Genomic DNA, 21,040 nt, shown 5'->3' with positions numbered 1-21,040 from the left:
CATGCACTTAACAAAACACTCTGGCTGTCTGAGTCACAGATATAGATTTGATCCGTTACTACATAAATATTGAGGATGTGAGCAACGTCTCTGCAAAATGAAAAATAAGAGAAAACCAAAACAAAGAGATTGTGAATTTGAACCACAAGCCCTGCAAGGAACTCTGTGATAGAGATATAGGCTCATCTTTTGTGTGTGTGTGTGTGTGTGTGTTGATTCTTCTTTGATTGATGGCGTTATTGGTGTTCACCGCCTGTCAGCAGAGGAGAGAAAAGCTAGGAAAGGGAATTGATAAGAAGACGTGCCAAAATGTGCATTGATGTGATGGGGGAGAAAATAATGATCACTTCTATACACACGCAGAGACCTACTGACACACTCGCAGGGTTCCCCCAGAGCAGAGATTGGACAAGGAACAGCGAGAGAGAGAGAGAGAGAGAGAGAGCCCTTCCTTCCTTCCCTCCCACCCTCCCACAGCTGCTGTACCAGTGGTGCTGTCAGAGTGGGGTATGAGCGCAGGGAGGCGATAACGTCTGGCCACTCGGACTCCCCCCACACCACCTCGTGTAGACTCGACGCCCCCCGCGTCCACTGCTCTTGCACACAGCCTCCGTGCATTGACCGCCGTGTGGACCGGTGATGGATTCTAGGCTGCTGATTGGACCGGGGTTCCCCACATCGGACCCCACCGCCCGGGCACCCTGGAACATCAGCTCCATCAGTCCGCACCGGCTCATGGAGCTGTCTCCAGTCGCTACAACTGTGAGCGTAATGCCCCAAACTCTTCTTCCTCTTCTTTTGTGTTGCTGTTGCTGTTGTTGTTGCCGTTGTTGTGTTTATTTTGGCGCCTTGAATGAATGTCCCTGAATACGGGCGCGCAAGCGTGCGCCGCAGCGATGCGTAATCGCGCCAGGGTCCGACCCAGAGCAGCCAAATACCAACTCACCACATCTGGGGAGGAGAAAATGGAGAATAAACTTTGAAGGTTTCATGTTTTTTTTGTGTTTGTTATTAGTTTTTAAATCATTTATTAAATCTGAGGAAAACAATACGAGGGAGGTGTGGACATGCTGAGATATCAACTCGGAGTGAATGAATGGGTCACACCAGCATCGCCTGCGCATCAGCGCTCCGTTCAGTCAGCACCGGAATGGTCTCCGGGAGAACGGTCCCGACAGTCTGGTGTGGTGGGTGGATGTGCGCGTCGCTGCGCGCGTCATAACACAAACAAATTCCAGTCATGTATCTTTGTCGCATCATCGCTCATAATGATCTTTTTCAGATGAGTTTCCGCGAGTTTGTCCCGCAACAGGACTTCCATGCGCTCGGTACAATTACTTTTGAGACCAGAGTGTTGCACCAAGAGGCGTTGATCTAGCTCCAATTATGGCACGACGTGTTCCCTCTGGAAAGTCTAAGATGTTTGGGTTAAAAGATGTTTTCATTACCAAGTCTCCTCCGACCCAATCTCGCTCTCCCTCGCTCTCTTGTCCGACAGAGGGATCGGTTTACGCGCAGCCTCCAAGGGAAATCCCTCCCCATACAGATGTGCGGAAAATGGATCCACCTCTGTGCCGCAAGTCAAACATAAAGTAATAAAGACAACGCACGCAGCTTTAACGTTGCCCTGGGAGTCCGGGGGGTGGACATTGAGTATGATGTGAAAGAGTAACAGCTGTTTTAAAGACACGCTGAGAAACACATGGGCGCGCAGCCGCGCGGCAAATGTACAGTTCAACAAGTGTGAACGGTTCCGTTCGGATCCCGACTTTGAAGCTCAGACCTCCAGGCTTCGGTCGAGCTGTTGTGGTCTGGACCTCATAGTGGGAGTGCTGCTGGGAAAGCTGATACTGAATCGGTGCCCGAGGGCAGCAGCTTCTCCTCAGACAGATGTGATCTTCTACTCCAGAATAATAAGTGTGGTTTTCATTTAAAAGCTCTCCAGGTTTTCCTTGTTTCTCTCCGGAGCACTGTTTTTCTACTCTCTCTCTTTCTCTCTCTCTCTCTCTCTCTCTCTCTCTCTCTCTCTCGATCATCCAACTCATCTGCAGTCTTTGGTGAATTATAAAAAAAAATACATATATATATATATATGTCTAATTTATGAATTGTTACGTATGTATGCATGCACACATTTGTGCAAGGGGAGAGGCTGTGAGGAAAAAACAGATGTGTCTTTTGCTGCTGATGTGTGTGTGTGTGTGTGTGTGTGTGTGTGAGTGTGTGAGAGAGAGATGGTGGTGGTGGTGGGGTGGCCCTTGTCCTCTGGCTGTTGATTAGAGTGGGTCAATAAACAGATGAGTTGGCCTCTGAAATTGCAGATAGTCCTTTATTTGCCAGCTCAGGCTGTTAACAACTTGCTCGTGACATGTGATAGAATGTGTGACAGATTCAGTTTGGCGGATTGTGCCGATGTGTCTGAATGTGGCTACTGTAGCGCAAACTACAATAGGTGCAGTTTTGACAACTTTTGCAGTTGTCTGTCTGTCTGTCTGTCTGCAAGAGGCAACCCACCGTGACGTCACCAATTTGTTTGTCATCTGCCGTTTTGAAGCCTTGTGTTGAAATCTTGCCCAGAGCGCTGTTGTTGTTTTTTTTAAATTCAGAAGTAAAATAAGTAATTTGGGGCGGGTGGTGTGACCTGACTGAGAGTTTGTCCCCCGCACCTCCACCTACACCTGCGACCTGCACCTATTGGACGATATGTCAATCATGCTGTATCCACTCTTCAATGCATACCGTGATTTATCGTCTATTTTTACACAATGATAATGATAACAAAACTAACATCGTGCTTGAAACGGGCTGCTGAGGACAATGTTAACTGACGTTCAAGTGAGAAGCAGGGTCATTTTCTCCTAGACTTCTATAGAAACTGACCAGTCTAGTCGCCCTCTGCTGGGCATTCAAGAGAATACTGGCATTGGTTTCACTTTACGGACCCAGTGACTATTTCCATTTTTACGTACAGTCAATGGTGTGCAGACAAGTTTTTTTTTTACAGTTTTTCTGAAGCAATATATCTGAGTGGCTACACGGTCAGATGACGAAGACTTGTTTATAGTGAAAATACACTTCTTTACTGTAAATGAACCGCTGCACTGATTATGAGTGTGAGCATGCTGTCGACACAGGACCTGTTTATGGCTGTTGCAGACTGATGCAGTTTTCGGTTTGGTACATGAGCGCCAATGCGTCCGTGTGTTCACACAGTATATGTTAGGTAGCACGTGTACATAGCTATGAGTTGTACGTTCATGCACGTCTTTTTGTTGACTCGAACCCTCTCTTCCATTTAAATTTATATTTCTTGCTCTGCACTGACGATAAAAAGTAAAACCCAGACATGCTGGCGTTATGGCCTTAGGAGCGTACATCGGAGACAGATATTACCACCCACTACTTCAGCCTGTAAATCCTGCACAAACATAGAGGAGACGTCGGTGCCGTGCCGCTGGCTGTGCCGCTCCTTCCACCTTGCCGTGAGATCGCCATTAATCTGGCCCAGGGCTGCTCCAGCTCAAGGAGGCGGACGACATGAGAGGAAGCAGCAGCAGGAGGGAGAGGGCTGATGGAGAGATTCAGGGAACGAAGGAACACACGTGAAAGAGAGATTCTAACGGGGATTGGTTTTTCAGCAGTGCTTGTGGAGGGAGAAGGAAAGTAAGAAGGAGATCCAGCTGGGAGAGTGAAAAGGAGGAAAACGACCGCAGGGACCTTGAGTGTGATCCACCACATCAGCAGTGACGCTGGATCTACGTGTGTTTACAGTCCACATATACATACGCCACTTCTGCATCCCACCGTCACTTCACCCGTCCCCCGTCTTCCAGCAACACATCCCCGTGACCCCGTGACCTTTTCACTCGCAACTTGCTTACATAACCGCTCCATCACTTCTCCCCGCACTGTTCAGATGACCTCCTTTTCACCGACAGGAGCTCTTGACTCCGCGGGAAAAAAGCGGGATTGCTGAAACAGATGTTGGACAAGCCGGAGACACGCAGACACAGAAAACACACACACTACACACACACACTGCACACTTAAATGTGTAGGATTAATGAACGGATATGTGTGTCATCCCGTTGAACACTGGGGCGACTCAGGAAGATTGAGCTTAGTGAAAATCGCGTGCGCGCGTGTTCCCGGGAAGAGACAAAAGGAAAGTTTTAATGCAGAGGAGTGTTGCCAGGATTTCTGACATGAATTCTCTGGAGTTGTGCTGAGGTGTTTATTACACACAAAAATCTGCTTTTATGGATAAAAAACCACAACTACCATAACTCCTTTTTTTTTTGTTTTTTGCTTCATTGATCTTTACTTCTTTTTTTGGGGGGGGGGGGGGTATCCCAAAAGCCAAAGAGTTAAATTTTCTGAACATAAGGTAAAAAACTTCACACTCATATTAACACACTGACTGTGTAAGTGAGTGCATTTACTTTATCTAAATACATTTGCAAAGATAATTTCTGGAATATTTGCATTGTTGGCATCCGTCCACATAATAATCCACAGTATATCATTTTGCAGCGATGATGATGTTTTTTTTTTTTTTATATATATATCTGACCATAGAAACGTCGTTTGACTTAAGCAACACTGCAAACACTGTAAATCGGCAAATCACAACACTATCTCAAGGAAACTTTACACAGTGAGGTCGGGACCTCACGATATTACAGAGAAACTCAACAGTTCCCACAATGAGTAAGTACTTGCTGACATCCGCCGCGACCGGTCGGGGAGAGAGGAGGTGTGGGTGGAAAGGGAGGCAGAGAGAGAGAGAGAGAGAGATGGGGAACAGTTGCGTAGCTGTTGTATTTATCTCTGTCAGACTGGTTCTCATGATGACAATAATAATAGTGACACTTATAGATGCGATACTGTTATTAATGACAACAGCAGCAATGACAGCGCCACCAAGAATAATGTTAGTAAGATAAATAATAGGGTAAAGATAATAACAAGAAATAGCTGAGTCCTGGTCAGATCTGCAGTCAGACATTCCTGCAAAGTTAGTGACATGTAGACGTGAGGGGATGGGAGGGGGGCACCGTGGGACTTCGCCCCAGCAGTCGAGGCCTAGAGATGGTTCAGTTCTCATCTGAGCAGCACTAACCGTGAGCGTGCGTCTTTTGAAGAATAGCAGTGTATTTTCAACCCCTGCCTTCTGGTTTAACTCCTTTTTTACTCGTTGCACTGTTCTGTTCGTAAGACTTTTCAAAACTTTGCGTGTGACAAATACCGTAGGCTCCCTAGTGTAAGCTCCGGCAGGTACCTTGTAGAGCTCCTTTGTTGCCGACGGAGGTCGATATGCGCTGATCGCTCGGCGACCTTCAAAAAAGAAATCGTCACTGGAGCATAAAGCGTGGACAGATGCTTTCATCTTCTCCCGGCTTTTCATCAGGAAGAGCTGCACCGAGTGGGTACCGATGTGCTGTAGGTCGCTTGAAGTCACCAATTGATGTTTTAAAGCACATACTAGCACTTCAAACCAATTATTGATACCCTAATCAGTCTACTGAAAAGAATCCGGTTAGTTAAACAGAGTGTATTTGTGGTGTATAGAGGTCATTCAGAGTGGGCTCCTGCAGACTAAGTGGATTTTCTCTCACTCCGAGGCTTTAATCTAATACTTGCAGACGCACTTACGCTCAAGCATAAAGTTTGAATGTCCCCAAATATAGACATCATGAAATAACGCAGTCAAGTTGCATTGCTTTAAATGTCAACAGGCCTCTTCATCACTGAAGACACGTATGCTGAAACACATCTCTTGTCTTTTCTGTAGAGGATTGTTTCACCCAAATGAAATCCGCAGGCAATATGGAGAATTAAAAAGGAAATGGCAAAATGTTTTAATATATTTTATTGCTATTGATTAAATGCAAAACAAGAAAAAAGGGAAGTAGCAGCGGAAAGAAAAATGTATGTTTCGAAATAGCAATTTTGCAGTACAAAAGGGGAATTTATAATACTGAAATGAAAAATTAAGAAAGGAAAATGAAAACATAATCTATATGAACATATAATAATTAATTAATAATTAAGTAAATAATGTCATATATATATATATATATATATATATATATATATATATATATATATATTCCTCCCACCCTTTTGCATTTGGCTTTTTTATCATGATCCCCTGATTCGGGATTAATTGATCCTTGTTTTTACCGTTGCTAGGGTTCCATAGGTCCGAGCCACCCATTCCCAACGGCCGACGTCCCAAACCACGCTCACTACACCATTGGTATTGTCATCTTGGCCGTGGGCATCACAGGCATGCTGGGAAACTTCCTCGTCATATATGCTTTCTGCAGGTACTGTGGGTGTTTTTTGTTTGCAATAAACTTAAGTTTGTTTTGTATTTATCAAGTTTTTGCATTTGCAAAATAAACTTCATTTTTTTTGTATTTATTAAATTTTTTGTGTGTGTGTGTGTTTGTGTCTTGCAGGAGCCGGGGCTTGCGGACGCCGTCCAACATTTTTATCATCAACCTGGCAGTCACGGACTTCCTCATGTGTTTCACCCAGACACCCGTCTTCTTCATCACCAGCATGCACAAGCGATGGATCTTTGGAAAGAAAGGTACAACACATGCACACACATTTTTACTTCACTGCAAAAACATTTTCACACCTGGTTTTATTATCAAACGCTGCACAATGTAATCTGCCCAACAACCGACTCATGGTAATTCATATACACTCGTGTGTGTGTGTGTGTGTGTGTGTGTGTGTGTGTGTGTGTGTGTGTGTGTTGTACATCGGTGTGCAACCTGTGGGGAACAGAGACAGAGAGGTGGTAAAACAGATGCCTCTCTCCACAATTCAAACACTGATAATCGGAAGCACTGCGTCTTCCTTCAGGAGTTGTCCTGACCTATATGAAGACAGCCAGTGGAACTGTCAGACCAGGCGCTCAACTCTTGAGCAGCGGTTACTGTGAGAGGATTCATGCTTTTATCCCGGCCCAATGCCTAAGAAGCCTTTCTCTTTCATTCCTAGCTTAGCTTTTCAAAAGACAGAGAGAGAGTCGAGGTCAAATATGCACGAGATGAATGGACATAACAAAGCAAAAGCCAAACTGAGCTTTTGCCTTTTGTGTTCGCCCGTCCTATTTTGCCAGAATTCATAGACGTCAACGCTCTCCATGCGCTCTTCAATGCCGGGGCGTTTCTATTAGCTGCAGGGATGTCAACAATAAGTCGAATGAAGCACCGCGAAAAATTGTTGATCCTCCTTTTTTTCCCCCCATGCGTGCCGTCGTAACCTTTTCTAACAGACAAAAAAGCTATCAGAGCATTTTTGAGGTGTTGGACCTCAGTACAGAGGAGGTAGGAGCCTACGGAGAAATACAATAGCTCTCTTGGTAATGCCAATTATCTATGATATCCAAGCACGGAACTCCAGCCAATATGTAATGGAGTCAAAATGCAGTTTCATACGACTGAAAGTTGTAAAGGTATGTACTCTATATGTAGTACAGGATGTGACATGATCTTTTTTTTTTTAAACCTTTTTTTACGGGAGTGCAGTCTTGATAAATTTGACATATACCAAGAAAAACAGATATAACAAATTAACATAGATGTTATTTTTCTATGTCTTTAAATACAATGAACCGATTTCCATCAGTTTGGAGAAGCTGCCTCCTAAACATTGGCATGTTTAGCACGATTCTCACTTTGAGAATCATTAAAACGCTGACATGAGCATGATGACTCTTAATTTTACATATTGAACACGAGAATGATTCTATTAGTTGGTAAAATGCACAACAACATGCCGCAACTGAAACACAACCGCACATAAGTACACCTGAACGTGACAAGGACCGCATCAAGCAACCTTTCCGTTGCTGAACTCGTCATCTTGACTTGACCACGATGTAGTGGACTTTGCCGGTAACCACAAAACGCCCCCAGGACTTCGATATACAGTATTGTTCTTCATCTCCAGAGAACATCTGCTGTTCCTTGGGAGCCAATCTGGACTTGATTAGTTTCGCTAACTTAAAAAAAGGGGCGGCCAAACACACACACAGGCAGTCAGGACGACAGACAGAAAGTCATTGTGATGCATAATTAATAATTGCCTGAGTGGTATTTGTTTGATTTTCTTCACACGGGCGACACACTTGAGAAAGATTTCCTCGTGCTTGGATGTGATGACTTGGCACCGGGACCACACGATGTGTGACATGTCGATGGTAATCATACACTCAGGATGGTAATCGTCCCTGAGGGACAACAGCACATGAAGTGAAGGTTGAGTGTTTAGTCAGTGTGTTATGGATACATTTAGCATAGTAACAGAGTCCGTCGAGAACGGCACGCTACATTACGGGATGGAAAGAGATGTGTTAGAAGTCAAGGCAGTGGCAGCGTCTGAATGAAACCATGCACAGCATGTAATGACTTCATTACTGCGTGTGCAACCTAAATTCAATATTTATTAAACATGAATACTGCATGCTGTTCTGTGGATTCCACACGTCTCCTATCTGTCCTCCACATGTTTTTTTCTCCGTTCATCAAAATGTTATTTGGTTCTATTTCCCTTCACCCGACACCCCTACTCACACTTTACCTTCGGGCCCCTCTCCCTCATTCATTACTTCATTTTCCATTTCCCATTCAATACCCTCCTATTAATTACCTTTGTTTTATTCACTGACTCAACTGCTCCTGTTTCTCGCCTTCCCATCCTCCCTGCATTCTTGAGCGCACATTTCTTCCATCTCTTTTTCCCCTCTTCTTCTTCAATTCAAGCAGGATTTCTCACAAATAGACTGATAAGTTACAATTATCAAATTGAGCCTGATTTTGTTATCAACCGACAACACTTATTGTGTAAAAAAATTCAATTTGGAGATGCCTAACAAGTCTGACAACAATGTTATCTCAGAGTCCCGATTTGCTGTAAACAAATTATTAATATAATGAGTTAGTTTGGAAGAAATGCGCTTGGAAAAGACATGAAGATGTACAGACAAAAAAAATCTCACCTTACAGTCTATACAAAATGACCAGTTAGCACAGGCGTGTATGTTTTCTAATATGACACGAGCAAAACATACATTCTAATGATCTCGGAAATTGCCGAATCGGCTGCAACTGCTGTTCAATTGCTGAAGAAACCACTGCCAAAAAATGTATTTTATCCTGAAAGCTACAGTCTTTTACAACATGTAGAAATATGTTTCCCCTTCCTACCTCACCTCTCCACACACAGGTTGCGAGTTGTATGCCTTCTGCGGCGCGCTGTTTGGTATCTGCAGTATGATGACACTGATGGTGATTGCGTTGGATCGGTACGTGGTGATCACCAGGCCTCTGGCCTCTCTGGGGGTGATGTCTCGCAGGAAAGCCCTTAGCATCCTGGCGGTTGCCTGGGTCTACTCCATGGGCTGGAGCCTCCCCCCCTTCTTTGGCTGGAGTGAGTACAGTTACCCGCAGGGACCTGGAAACCAAGTCGTTATTGATTAGTGTGATTCCTCCGAGGGATTTCATTTGTCGAGCTCCCCCATCGTACGTCTCTCACTGTTTTTGTTTGTGTCAGCATCTCGAATTCCTTCTGAAGGGTGTACTACTATAGGTCGTGATTGGTCTTTTGTCAACATGCCAAATACGTTCAATTTAAGATCAGCTATCAGAACGCAGATCACCTCATGCTTACATGTAGCTGACATTATAGCCACTGAGCAGCATTTGAAGAGAGGTTATCGAGGGTAGCTCTACTTTTCAAGTGTCACGTGTTGCGTGAGCTCCCAAATGGGAATTAACTGAATTGTTGAAAAAATCAGTAACAGGAACCTTTCATTGTGAAAGACTCAGACTGTTGTTTGGACAGGATTTGAATTACGGAGGGGACCAAAGAACGCACCAAAACACAGTCAGTCATTGGAACTGGGGTATGAGTAGGAAAACCCCATTCATATGCACTTGGTTGTATTACACAGCTGTGCAGGTCATTCAGTTGCTGGAGATTGTGATGATGAAGGGGAATTACAACTGTCAGTCGGATAAAAATGAATCACTGAGTGGCAGCAGGTACACAGAGAAAAGTAAAGGATCGAGTATAGAGCCCTGGGGCACTCCAACAGCAATAATAAATCAAACAAATTTAAATCCGACCCCAAGATGCCAAAATCAAAAGTCCATAAATGGGCTCTACAATCCAAGTAGAGTATATATAAACTGACTGATAAAAGCCATATGAAGTAATGCAACCAAATAATTCATGAATGTATTCTGTGCACATGTTTTGTACTATCATTTGGATTATGATTATTTCCCTGGAAATATAGTTTAGACATTGGATAGGCTTAGATCATATAATAACTCTATAATAATATGTGATATAAATATAACTTTTGTACTAGTTAATTAGGCCATATGCTTTCCTTATGTCCCTATCGCTTGGATTGGACCACAAGTTAAGAAGGTTGGACATATTGTATATTGTGTTCAACAAAACTATGTGTTTATTGCTTGGTGGTTTCACAGAAGTGGTTCTTCACTTCCTTCTTCTGGCTTCTGTATTTGCTATGTACCCACATGATAGAGCCTAACATTTGGACTGTCAAATGAGGCACTAAATCCAGGCCCTTCAGGTAGTTGTAAGGAGACACTTGGGGGACATCTGTCAGGACAGACTTGTCTTTATTACAAAAAGCAGTTCAGGGTCTTTCAGATTGTGAAAAAGCTAGGCGTTGTACAACTGCCATAAAGTAGGAATTGTTAAACTTCACCGCGTGCGAACCAGCAACTCAAGTGTACATGTTCTCACACAGGTGCCTATGTCCCGGAGGGTATGATGACGTCCTGCTCCTGGGACTACATGACCTTTACCCCCTCTGTCCGCTCCTACACAATGCTGCTCTTTACCTTTGTCTTCTTCATCCCTCTCTCCATCATCATCATCTGCTACTGCTGCATCTTCAGAGCCATCCGACACGCAACACGGTTGGTGCAGACACACACACACACACACACACACACTGTTTATGTTTAGTAATGCTCCCACCACCTATGTGTTGTTGAAGACATGGGTTTCCGTGACAGGGCTGATAACAGTGCGTTGATACTCATGTCTTGTTGAGTAACGACGTGTCTTGCCTTTCTTATCGATTTCCGATGACGTCTTGTTCCACTTGAAAACTAGTCCTGCTCCTGCAGTCGACGCTGGCAATGTACAGCAGGCGCTGATGAAATTGCATGCGTTTGTGTGCGCACAAATATACAACATTTGTCCAACTCCAATAGTAATTTACTTTCAAAATGATTTAACTGAGTAAAACTACAATAAACTCTGACGGGAGGAAATTTCATCCATCATGTTTTGATCCCGTTGAAAACAAAAGCAAACCTTCTTAACCGTGGTGAGTGTGTTTGTGTTTGCCAGGGCGATATCAAAGATCAACAGCCAGGGAACCAGAGACTCTGCGAAGAAGTTCCATAAGATGAGGAGTGAATGGAAGATGGCCAAGATCGCCCTCATCGTCATCCTGCTGTTCGTCATCTCCTGGGCCCCTTACTCCTGCGTGGCCCTCACTGCATTCGCTGGGTAGGTGTGTGTGTATCAATGACTGCTAAAGAGACTTTCATTTCAATCAAGTGATTTCCAAACATCTCGATCAGAACAGAAAACTCTAGTACTGATACTTTAGGATTATTAATAATGGACCATTGGAAATTGGTCATTTAATGTGATGAACCCACTGAGAAGTATCTACAAACCCCTCATTTCTGTGGAGCTTTACAATGATTTTCCGTGTCATAGTTTTGGTTTCAAAGCATCAAAAAAGTAACTAATAACTCAGTTTCACCTGACCCCAAACTGGACAAAAAGAAAATCACCAATTGGAGATCTAAAGTTCAACAGCAGAGAGTCTTTTCCAGTATCCTACTGTTCAGATCCCAGATTTGTTGATTATCCAACTTTTTCCTCGATGTTGTGGCCACCAGATCTTATTCACATGATCCATTATGACAATTGTACTAGATAGAGATATCATATATCAGTGACAGACATTTTAAAACCTGGCCAAATGACAAACAAAGCTATCTGCATGAAAATATTTCCTTCTGTAGCAGAGTGTTGGAGTCAGGACATTATTTTATAAACCAGTGTGCTATTACTTACGGGGAGAAAGGCAGTTTAATTTGATAGGACATGTGATTATTATATGGGATTGCTGGTACTTTTCGTATAACTTGATTAGACATCTACATTACGCACCGTCTAGCGCAGCTTATTTCCCCCCTACCTCTCTCGACGGATCTCGTACAAGGCAACACGGCCGCCGAAGCCCCCGTCACGTGGACGTGTCTCGTTTCCCTGTCTCATTTGTCTCCCTCTCAACTACCTCTGTCCCTGCTCCCCTCTCTCTTGTCTCACAGGTACGCTGACATGTTGACCCCCTACATGAACTCTGTTCCTGCCGTGATCGCCAAAGCCTCTGCGATCCACAACCCCATCATATACGCTATTACACATCCAAAATACAGGTGGGATTGCACACAAGTGTTAAGTGCATAAGCAGCACTGTGCAGTTTATTACTGGGGACTCAATCTCACCCTTTCTCACAATTTCAACTTTCCTTTATTTGCATAACTGTTACAAAGTTCAGTATTAAAGTATTGATAAAAAAAAAAACACTTTAGCATATTGGGCAGTATTTTTATAACGTGGAGATAAATGAAGCAAAAATGAAAAAAGACAGAAAATGCATGAGAAACGATGAGACGTACAAATTGAAATGGATTAAATGAGAACCAAAAGGAAAAGGATTTAATGAAATCAGAAACAGGAGGCAGGTTCCGAAGAAGCTCAGTAAAGTTTTATGTGTTGATCCTCTGTACTCAAGGGGTGTTTCATGCTCGGACACTTTTCTCCTTCAGTAAATATTGAAATTTTATTTCATTTTTCTTTGAAAGTGTTGAATCTCTGTATTGCTTTCCCCCAACTTGTTGTTGGCAGAGTTGATGCTTCTTTTCTCTTGGTTCTTTTTAGGTTTGTCAGTGCACATTGGCTTAGTTAGGGCGTGGTCCCTCCATCTGAATATACACTTAATGTGGTTCACAGTTGCAGTTGAAAATCGGGCTACGTCATGCGTTTGCCGAACTGCATTGTGGTGCCTTTGCTCCGCTCTGCTTGTCCTGCATGCGGTGGAAGTTCAGGAGAGTGAAAATTGTTGAGCTGATTTTGAGTGATCTTCTTGGATTCTACTTGAAAGTGGAAATTGGGCCAATTTAAGCTCAAAGGATGTTTCCCTCTCTCTCTCTCCCACAGGTCAGCACTCAGCAGGTACATTCCCTACCTCGGGGCGCTGCTGTGCATTAGCGGCAGAGACCCGTTGAGCAGCAGCTTCCAGTCCACCCGCCGATCAACGCTCACCAGCCAATCGGAGAGCAAAGGCGCCAACAAGACCCGCCACTCCTCCCAGTCTGAGAGCGAATCAGTGAGTGTACTTCATATCTAATATGGTATGTCTCTGTCTTACACTTCCCACGACAAAAAGGCTTTGAATTATGGGTTGCTGATTTCAGTCGTGTGTGTGTGTGTGTGTGTGTGTGTGTTCTGTGTGTCTGTGTGTCTGTCTGTCTGTCTGTCTGTCTGTCTGTCTGTGTGTGTGTGTGTGTGTGTGTGTGTGTGTGTGTGTGTGTGTGTGTCTGTGTGTCTGTGTGTCTGTGTGTCTGTGTGTCTGTCTGTCTGTCTGTCTGTCTGTCTGTCTGTCTGTCTGTCTGTGTGTGTGTGTGTGTGTGTGTGTGTGTGTGTGCGTGTGTGTGTGTGCGTGTGTGCGTGTGTGTGTGCGCGTGTGTGCGTGTGTGTGTGTGTGTGTGTGTGTGTGTGTGTGTGTGTGTGTGTGTGTGTGTGTGTGTGTGTGTCTGTGTGTGTGTGTGTGTGTGTGTGTGTGTGTGTGTCTGCCTGTCTGTGTGTGCCTGCGTGTGATTTTGTCTCAGGCCCACTTGTCAGACACCGAGGAGGACGGCTTGTCTCGGACGCCTGTCACTCATCAGTTGTCCGCTGATGTCAAACAGGTGCGCCGTGCAAGCCAGAGGTCAAAGGTGAGAAGTCACAACACAGGAGAGTTTGAGAGAACCGCCGCCCACAACCCGACTGACCCGGCCGTATGTCACCTCTCACCGATCACTGTGAGTATGGACCCTTTACATATCGTTGTTTTATATAGACTAGTAAGTAGTAAACTGAAGATTTGGCAGAAAGTCGTACATTTCAAACTCCAGTGCATTAAGGTGCAGTCTGACTGAGATTGCACGTCAGATGGCGCTCGGTTAACAATGTTCTCACATTTGTAATATAATGATGTTTCTGTTGGGAAGTCTCGCTTCTGTTTTGTCATCACGTCGGGGGCCAGTCCCGATCCTCTCCTCCTGAGTCTGAGCAGTGAGGTCACAGAGGGATTCGTTGTCTTGTTAAAGTCAACAGACGCCATGTTTATATTTGGTGACTCATGGCACGCAACGATGTGGGGTCATGTTGGTCGGAGTATTTCAGTATCACTTGCCGTGTTCCTCTGGAGTCGTGTTAACACTCCGAACTGCCCGTTTGTACCTTTGAGGAGTTTTTCGTTTCCCTTTTTGGAATGCACACAAACAGAAAAATTTAATTTCTAGCAAGAATCCAGGAGCTCCAGTAGAACATGAGTTTGCTAAAAGCATGATGTGTATCCACTGCCATTCCCCAGACTGGAACAGCATCTTCACTCAACGCTAGGCAAATGCTTTAACTTACAGGCGCTATGCGTAGAACTGACACCCAGCGTCTAAAATGATTGAGCTGTTTTTTATAATAATCCATCATAACGCTCAGCGTCACTGGTTCGGATCAATGCGAGGGCATGAGCTGCTGTCATGCACCGCACAGTACTGTATATGTTTTTTTTAATAATTTTTAGTATCCCATCCCACACATATGGGCTTTGCGGACACATTCTGCGTTATGCAACCTGGATCTTTAGGACTTAGTCGCTGACATGTGGGGACATGGCACGGCGTCAGTCACAGGGGTTTTCTTTTCATTCTGAACCACGTATTTGGAGGTGAAACTTAAGTTTAACATGTACTCGTCTCCGCGCTCACCTCTGCACAGCCGACCGATCCGAACATGGAGCCTGTGTCTTTTCCTTGTTGCGTTCCGGGCGATCACAGTTGTCTTCATTCCCAAATATTAAGTAACCTCACATGTTGTATGATTTGAGATTCATATATCAAACCACTGTGGTATATGAAACTAAAATCCTACAACATGTGAGGTTACTTAATATTTGCTCTAAATTTAGACTACACATTTTTTACTTTTTACACTTTTTTACCAAACCAACACTTTATATAAGAACAGTTGTTCCTATAAAAAACAAAACAATCGTGATGCTGGGCGAGTGGAAAGTAAGAGGTCATCCAATTTGGAGCGTCCAATATATGGAGCATTTCCGTCTTTCTGTTATCATCTTATATTACAGTCCACATGTACGCACATATGCAAACACGCGCATAAAAGCTTGTTGCCATGCAGGCCAGGTTCATTGAGGACTCTGTTACACTGGGTCCAAAAACTAATCCAGTAATCTGGGAGTTTCAGACGTAATCCACAGATTGCATGGCTTCGACCAACGGTTATGTACTGCACTTGTCGGCAGACGAAGACGGCGGATTCTCCAGGAGTCTCTGACCTCCATCTGCTTCCATCTCGGCACAGAGGAAACAATGGAATTAGACCTTTTATCTATAATCGCAGTTTACTCTCGCAAACAGTTTCACGGGCAGATGTCCGCGGGTTGCTCTCACTCGCACGAGTTAACGCAAATGATCCTGCAACGAGCAACGTTGGTCTGAAAGCGGCATTAGGCTAAATCCACATTACTACGTTTTTTGTTTTCGCTGTGGCTACGCTCAGCGCCGTGACTCTCGACAAACCAACTTAACACTGGAGTGAGGGGAAAACGACATCACGTACTTTTCAAGTGAGATATTCCTTCATTTGCAAGATCCATGATCAGATCCCCATTCGAATCGCTCTGTGTTTGATCAGCATGTGACCCAGAGGCCCAAATACTACAACAGCTCTTTTGAGAAGCACTAACACAAAGTGGCATGTTTTTATGTGCGTACCCTTCAGACTCTGACGGAGCCCGAGGACATCTCCATGTCGGACATGAGTCTGCAGCCAACCAGTCATCTGCCTGCTACTGTAAGAGTCCACTGACTGTCTGCCTGCTGCTCTGCTGCAGGCAGAGCAGCCCTGCTGAAAATGGAAAAATCCCATGAAAAAATGAAAGCAACAGCAAATAACAAAACTACTACCTTTAATAATAATAATAATAATAATAATAATAATAATAATAATAATAATAATAATGAATAAATCAGATTTAGTTTATATGTCTATTCCATAGAACTCCACTTATTGATGACTTATTCCTCTCAGGTTATTGTTTTTGTACTGGAGCCATAAAGTAATATGTTTTTATTGATCATCATAAATATTTCAGAATTATTATTTATTTGATATTCTATATTTTCTGTTTCTTTATTGCAGTGTAGTGCAGTAATTTAGTGCGTCTGTGGTGAAGTGCAGTGTATCATACAGGATATGGATGATACAACTGTACATAATTTCATGCAATAATTACATCTTTAATATATCAAATGATTTCATTTTAGCAAGAACCTTCTCTTGTTATGACAGTGTATCAGTTTATCCTGATACGTCACAAAATACTTCATTTAACACAAATGTTTATGATATTACATGATGAACATGAAAAAGATAATGTCAGTACCTAGAGAGACAACATGCCTACATATATTATAATTAAATATAATATAATTTGTATGTGCCAAATCCAAACTGAGAATCTCAGAAGACAATGTAAGGTCGAGACTAAACACTATTATATTTTACTATATTATATTATATTATGATTTAAAAAGACATAGTAAAAGAAGATCAAGAAATATGAATTTTAACAACAAACATGTGCTGTTGAAAGGGAATAATTGATATGTGACTAATTAAATATGTCATACGTGTATAACAAAATGGATCTCATTAAAACCTTTCATGTTCACGAGAAGGATTGTAAATTCTTTCCGCGGTGGAGTTGGCACACATTTAGTTCAAATTCATTTGCTTGTGTTTTAGAAAACTAAGAAACATAGTCATTCGTTTTTGTTTTTGGTCTTTTCAAGGGATATGTCCGTGATAATGAAGAGGCTCTACTCTTTTTCGTGTCCTTTACCTGATTGTTTTGCGCCGGTCTTGCTCAGGTGTTGTGTTCACTTGTGTTTTAAGAGTCACTTAAAGTGACATGTCACCCATTCAGCTTCGCTCGATGATTCCGCTGCAAAAAACTGTGAGGTTTCATAGTGCTGTTTTAAAAGTGATGTAATTTTAAATGGTTGGCATGTCTCTGTAGTCGCCCCCCCCCAACCCCCTTGCTCGTTCGAGTTCATCCAATCAACTGTGTTTTCCATCCTGTCCTCTTTCATTCATTTTATCTGACATCAATATCAATCAAACCCCAAACGAATAATAATAATAATCAGAAGCTTAGCAGCTCCGACCTGACATCCTCTGCTCATACTCTCAGTCTTTGCGACCATGTGATGGTGTTAGTTGTTTCGGATGTGTTGGTGTGATTGACGTGACAACTTCTCCAGGACAAAGGCTGTAAAGACAGATTCACGATACCGACTAACTGACTGTTTCACAGAAGTGAAAGGAGATGTGTCCTAATCAGCCAGGTTCACATAACTTGTTTGACTTTCACAACAAAGATCTTCTCGCTGATTCTGACATAGCAGGTGTTGTACAAAGTACTTGATTTGTCATCATTCATTTCATGTTAAATGAAGCTTCTGTTTGCCGCGGCATTTGTGTGTAAAAAACTGATGCACGAAGAATATTATTCAGGTTTTTACAACTTGAGGCAACTTTATCTAGTTCTTTTCATCTTTTTTCCCTGAAGAGAACTTTGTACTGACCACAGTGATGGCTGCGGGCTGACGGTTTCCTCCGACCCCCAGTCTTTGCGCTAAGCTGAGCTGATAATCAGCAGCTGGCGCTGGTGGTTTCACATCCGACGGACTGATATGAGCGTGGTATCGAACGTCTCATGTTGCTCCCAGCGAGACTGTAAATAAGCATATTTCCAATATCGCGAAATGAGCCCTGGGACGTGCCAAGTGCTATCAGTCTCTTGTGGCCTCAACCCAAAATAGAAGGATGGATTTGAAAATAAGAGCCAAATTTAAATTAAACAGGATCATCCTGTGAAAAAATGCTAAATATTCTAAGATTACTGCGCTTCTCTCGTGCAGAGCTATTCATCTTGAGGGCGGGGGGGGGGGGGCTGAGTGATAAAGTCTCTCTCTCTGTCAAGAGAACTGTGTGTGGGTCATTCATCAATCCAACCAATCGATGCCTTTTGATCGGCTGCATGTATTTCATGTTAAGAGCTACACTGATCCAAATGGAAGCAACAGTTGATGAAACTCCAGTCTCCCCCCGAACCTCCACACCTCAAGCCTCCAACCCCGTCCTCCCATGGCCACTCTCAGTTTACGATACCTGAACACATCCCTCTCTCTCTCTCTCTCTTTCTCTCTCTCTCTCTCTCCGTCCCCCTGCCTGCACAGCTGGATAACCTGAGGGCGGAGTCGGGGCCGAGGACGGCGTGTAAACCAGCGCCACCCGTCATCGCCACCTCCATATCCAGCCCGTCTATACTCCATAGTCCCCCGGGTCTTCGTGGCAACCACAAATTGACACAAAAGCTCTGCCCGGTTGTCAAGGAGCCCCTCGACGTGGCGCGGCTGCAGACGACCGCATTGCAGTGAGCAGCTGGACTAAAGTGCAGTGAGGCTGTGTAACTGTGTTTGTGGGATTATTTCCCCCCATGGGACTTTTTCTGTGCACTAGCATGCTGCTTTTCGAGTTGTGGTAACTCAAGACCACAGCATGCTCTCCTGATTTCTTTTTTTGCGCGTAGTTTATGAGTATGTGAGCGTGAATGTGTCCGTGTCCGTGTTTGCAGAGATTTGCTGTACTTCTTTGACGTTTTCTGACACATCACGATGGTTGACGATCGTTTATCTACGAGCAGGAGGCAACAAATTAGCCGTAACGGACACAATGGGAAGAGTTACTGTACATCTCCAGGAAGGGGGATCCTTTCGTCGTGCAATTTCAGTTGTAGATGTCAAAAACAATGTCCAATTGTCCGTCTTCAAAGAATTGAGAACGGTATTCAAGACATGAACTGTTGAAATTACGCCCGGTCATTTTTCCTGAGCTTTGTCGGTCACGTATGAAGACACGCAGCAGGAGGTCGTCCGAGTCTGGTGCGTTCACAACAGCAAGAAAATATATATTTCCTGCTTCTTTCCTCACACGGGCTCATTTCACGAGGCGGCTGGCGGAAAAAAGTTCCAGAAAATGTTCCGGAAAATGTTCCGGCGGAGCAACATTTGCAGACCTCTGCGTTCTTGCATTCGGCGCCTCCGGAAAAGTTCAGGAAAGTGTCCGGACCTCGGTGCGTGTCTGCAAGCAGCTTTAATCTTCTTTATTTATCCATTCATTGAACGTTTGCTGTCTCACAACCTCAGAAATCCTGAATTCACCTTTGCACATTGTTCACGAGCCCTTTTGAAATGACGCATGTTTTTAATGCAGACGGACACTTTGGTTCAAGGGACTGAATATTTCCAAAAGAGCCGACAAGAAGTGAAATAGTGGTGGTTATTGCTTGAACATTCAACAGGTGGTGAGTAGGCGAGTTGTTTCCCATATATATCAAATTTATTCAGGCCTCCCAACGATGTAGATTTCCTTTCTTTAGTCTGCTTGGAACTCTGCCGGAAAGCTCATGTTGACTGACGCGTCTTTCGCCGGTGGGTGCACCTGTGCCTCCCTGACCAGAAGTCAGCCTGTGAACGCCTCACCGATTCACTTTGTGCTCAAACGCACCATAAATCGTTTTAAATACAAATAAAGGAAACCCCTTTTTTCTTTTTTTTAAACATTATGCTAACATTCAAGTCTGTTCCGCCCCTTTATTGGTAAAAAACCAAAACACTTAACGCCACTTTAAAGTGAGATGTACGTCTTAAAATGACTAATCACACACCCACTCGACAGATCCGGAGGGGACGAAATCACTTTGGCGAGGATCTTTCCCCGGTCTGGTGACATGAAACGGCACAGAGCGGACCGATCGGGGCCACAGCCCAGTCACAACAGCACAGAACATCGTCCAACCTATGTGAGCGTGTGTGTAGCCACGAGAAAAACACTGGACTCTAGCATTGTCATTAAACATTCCTCTTGATGCCATGTGACATTCGCAATTAGATACACAGGAGACAGTTTGATAAGTGACTTTGCCATTTTTTTGTTGTTGTTGTTCCACTTCAGTGAGCTGCACTTCCCTTTCAGATTACTTAAAATTGCTGCACCATTGACTATGATTGTAATAGCTGTTTGTGTGTAGAAATACATTTCACGCAATCTCAGTTAGAGCGGCAACAAATGCTGTTGCTCATTTGCCCTCCAGTTTCCATCAGCGAATGTACAAAGCTACATGCGTTTAAGAGGTTATGGATACAATTTTGGCATTATGACGAAACAAAGAGAAACATTAAATATACATGTGTTTACAGTAAATATATATATATTAGATTTAATGAAGTGATGGTTTCATGATGATTTTGTTTTCTTTGTACAAAATGTTTTGTGTTGTTTTTATTTATTTTTCTAAATAAAAAATGGTTAAATTCTGCATTTGTGTGCGTTGTGCCTCTTTCTGCGACTCTGTGTTGGTCTCCCCGTCTCTTTGGTGTTGCTCGAGCTTGAGCTGTTTTTACGCGAGGACTTTGCAACCAATCATAACTTTCAGCAGGAATTAATCCGCTGATTATTTTCTCGGTGGATAAATGTCCAGTGCAATCTTCAAGTGTGTTCATTTTGTCCGTCCAACAGACCAAAACCCCGGCGGAT

General features: G+C 43.6%; 1 protein-coding gene across 2 annotated transcripts; it reads left to right on the top strand.

Moving 5' to 3' along the window:
* The first annotated feature begins 382 nt into the window (after positions 1 to 382).
* Positions 383 to 20,737, top strand: LOC118287922 (melanopsin-A-like). 2 transcript variants are annotated; one of them, XM_035613566.2, is made up of 11 exons: positions 383 to 762; positions 6,196 to 6,332; positions 6,468 to 6,601; positions 9,250 to 9,453; positions 10,811 to 10,982; positions 11,422 to 11,583; positions 12,420 to 12,527; positions 13,313 to 13,481; positions 13,984 to 14,175; positions 16,160 to 16,231; positions 18,682 to 20,737. In XM_035613566.2, exons 1-11 carry the CDS (start codon positions 640 to 642, stop codon positions 18,880 to 18,882), a joined length of 1,674 nt encoding a protein of 557 aa, XP_035469459.2. In that variant the 5' UTR covers positions 383 to 639; the 3' UTR covers positions 18,883 to 20,737. The 2 variants fall into 2 exon arrangements, with proteins under 2 accessions (XP_035469459.2, XP_035469460.2); XM_035613567.2 differs by lacking the exon at positions 16,160 to 16,231.
* Positions 20,738 to 21,040: the final 303 nt, after the last annotated feature.

This window comes from Scophthalmus maximus, chromosome 16 (assembly GCF_022379125.1).
Source record: "Scophthalmus maximus strain ysfricsl-2021 chromosome 16, ASM2237912v1, whole genome shotgun sequence".
In the NCBI taxonomy this organism is placed as follows: domain Eukaryota; kingdom Metazoa; phylum Chordata; class Actinopteri; order Pleuronectiformes; family Scophthalmidae; genus Scophthalmus; species Scophthalmus maximus.
This window is presented reverse-complemented; position numbering and strand designations above follow the sequence as displayed.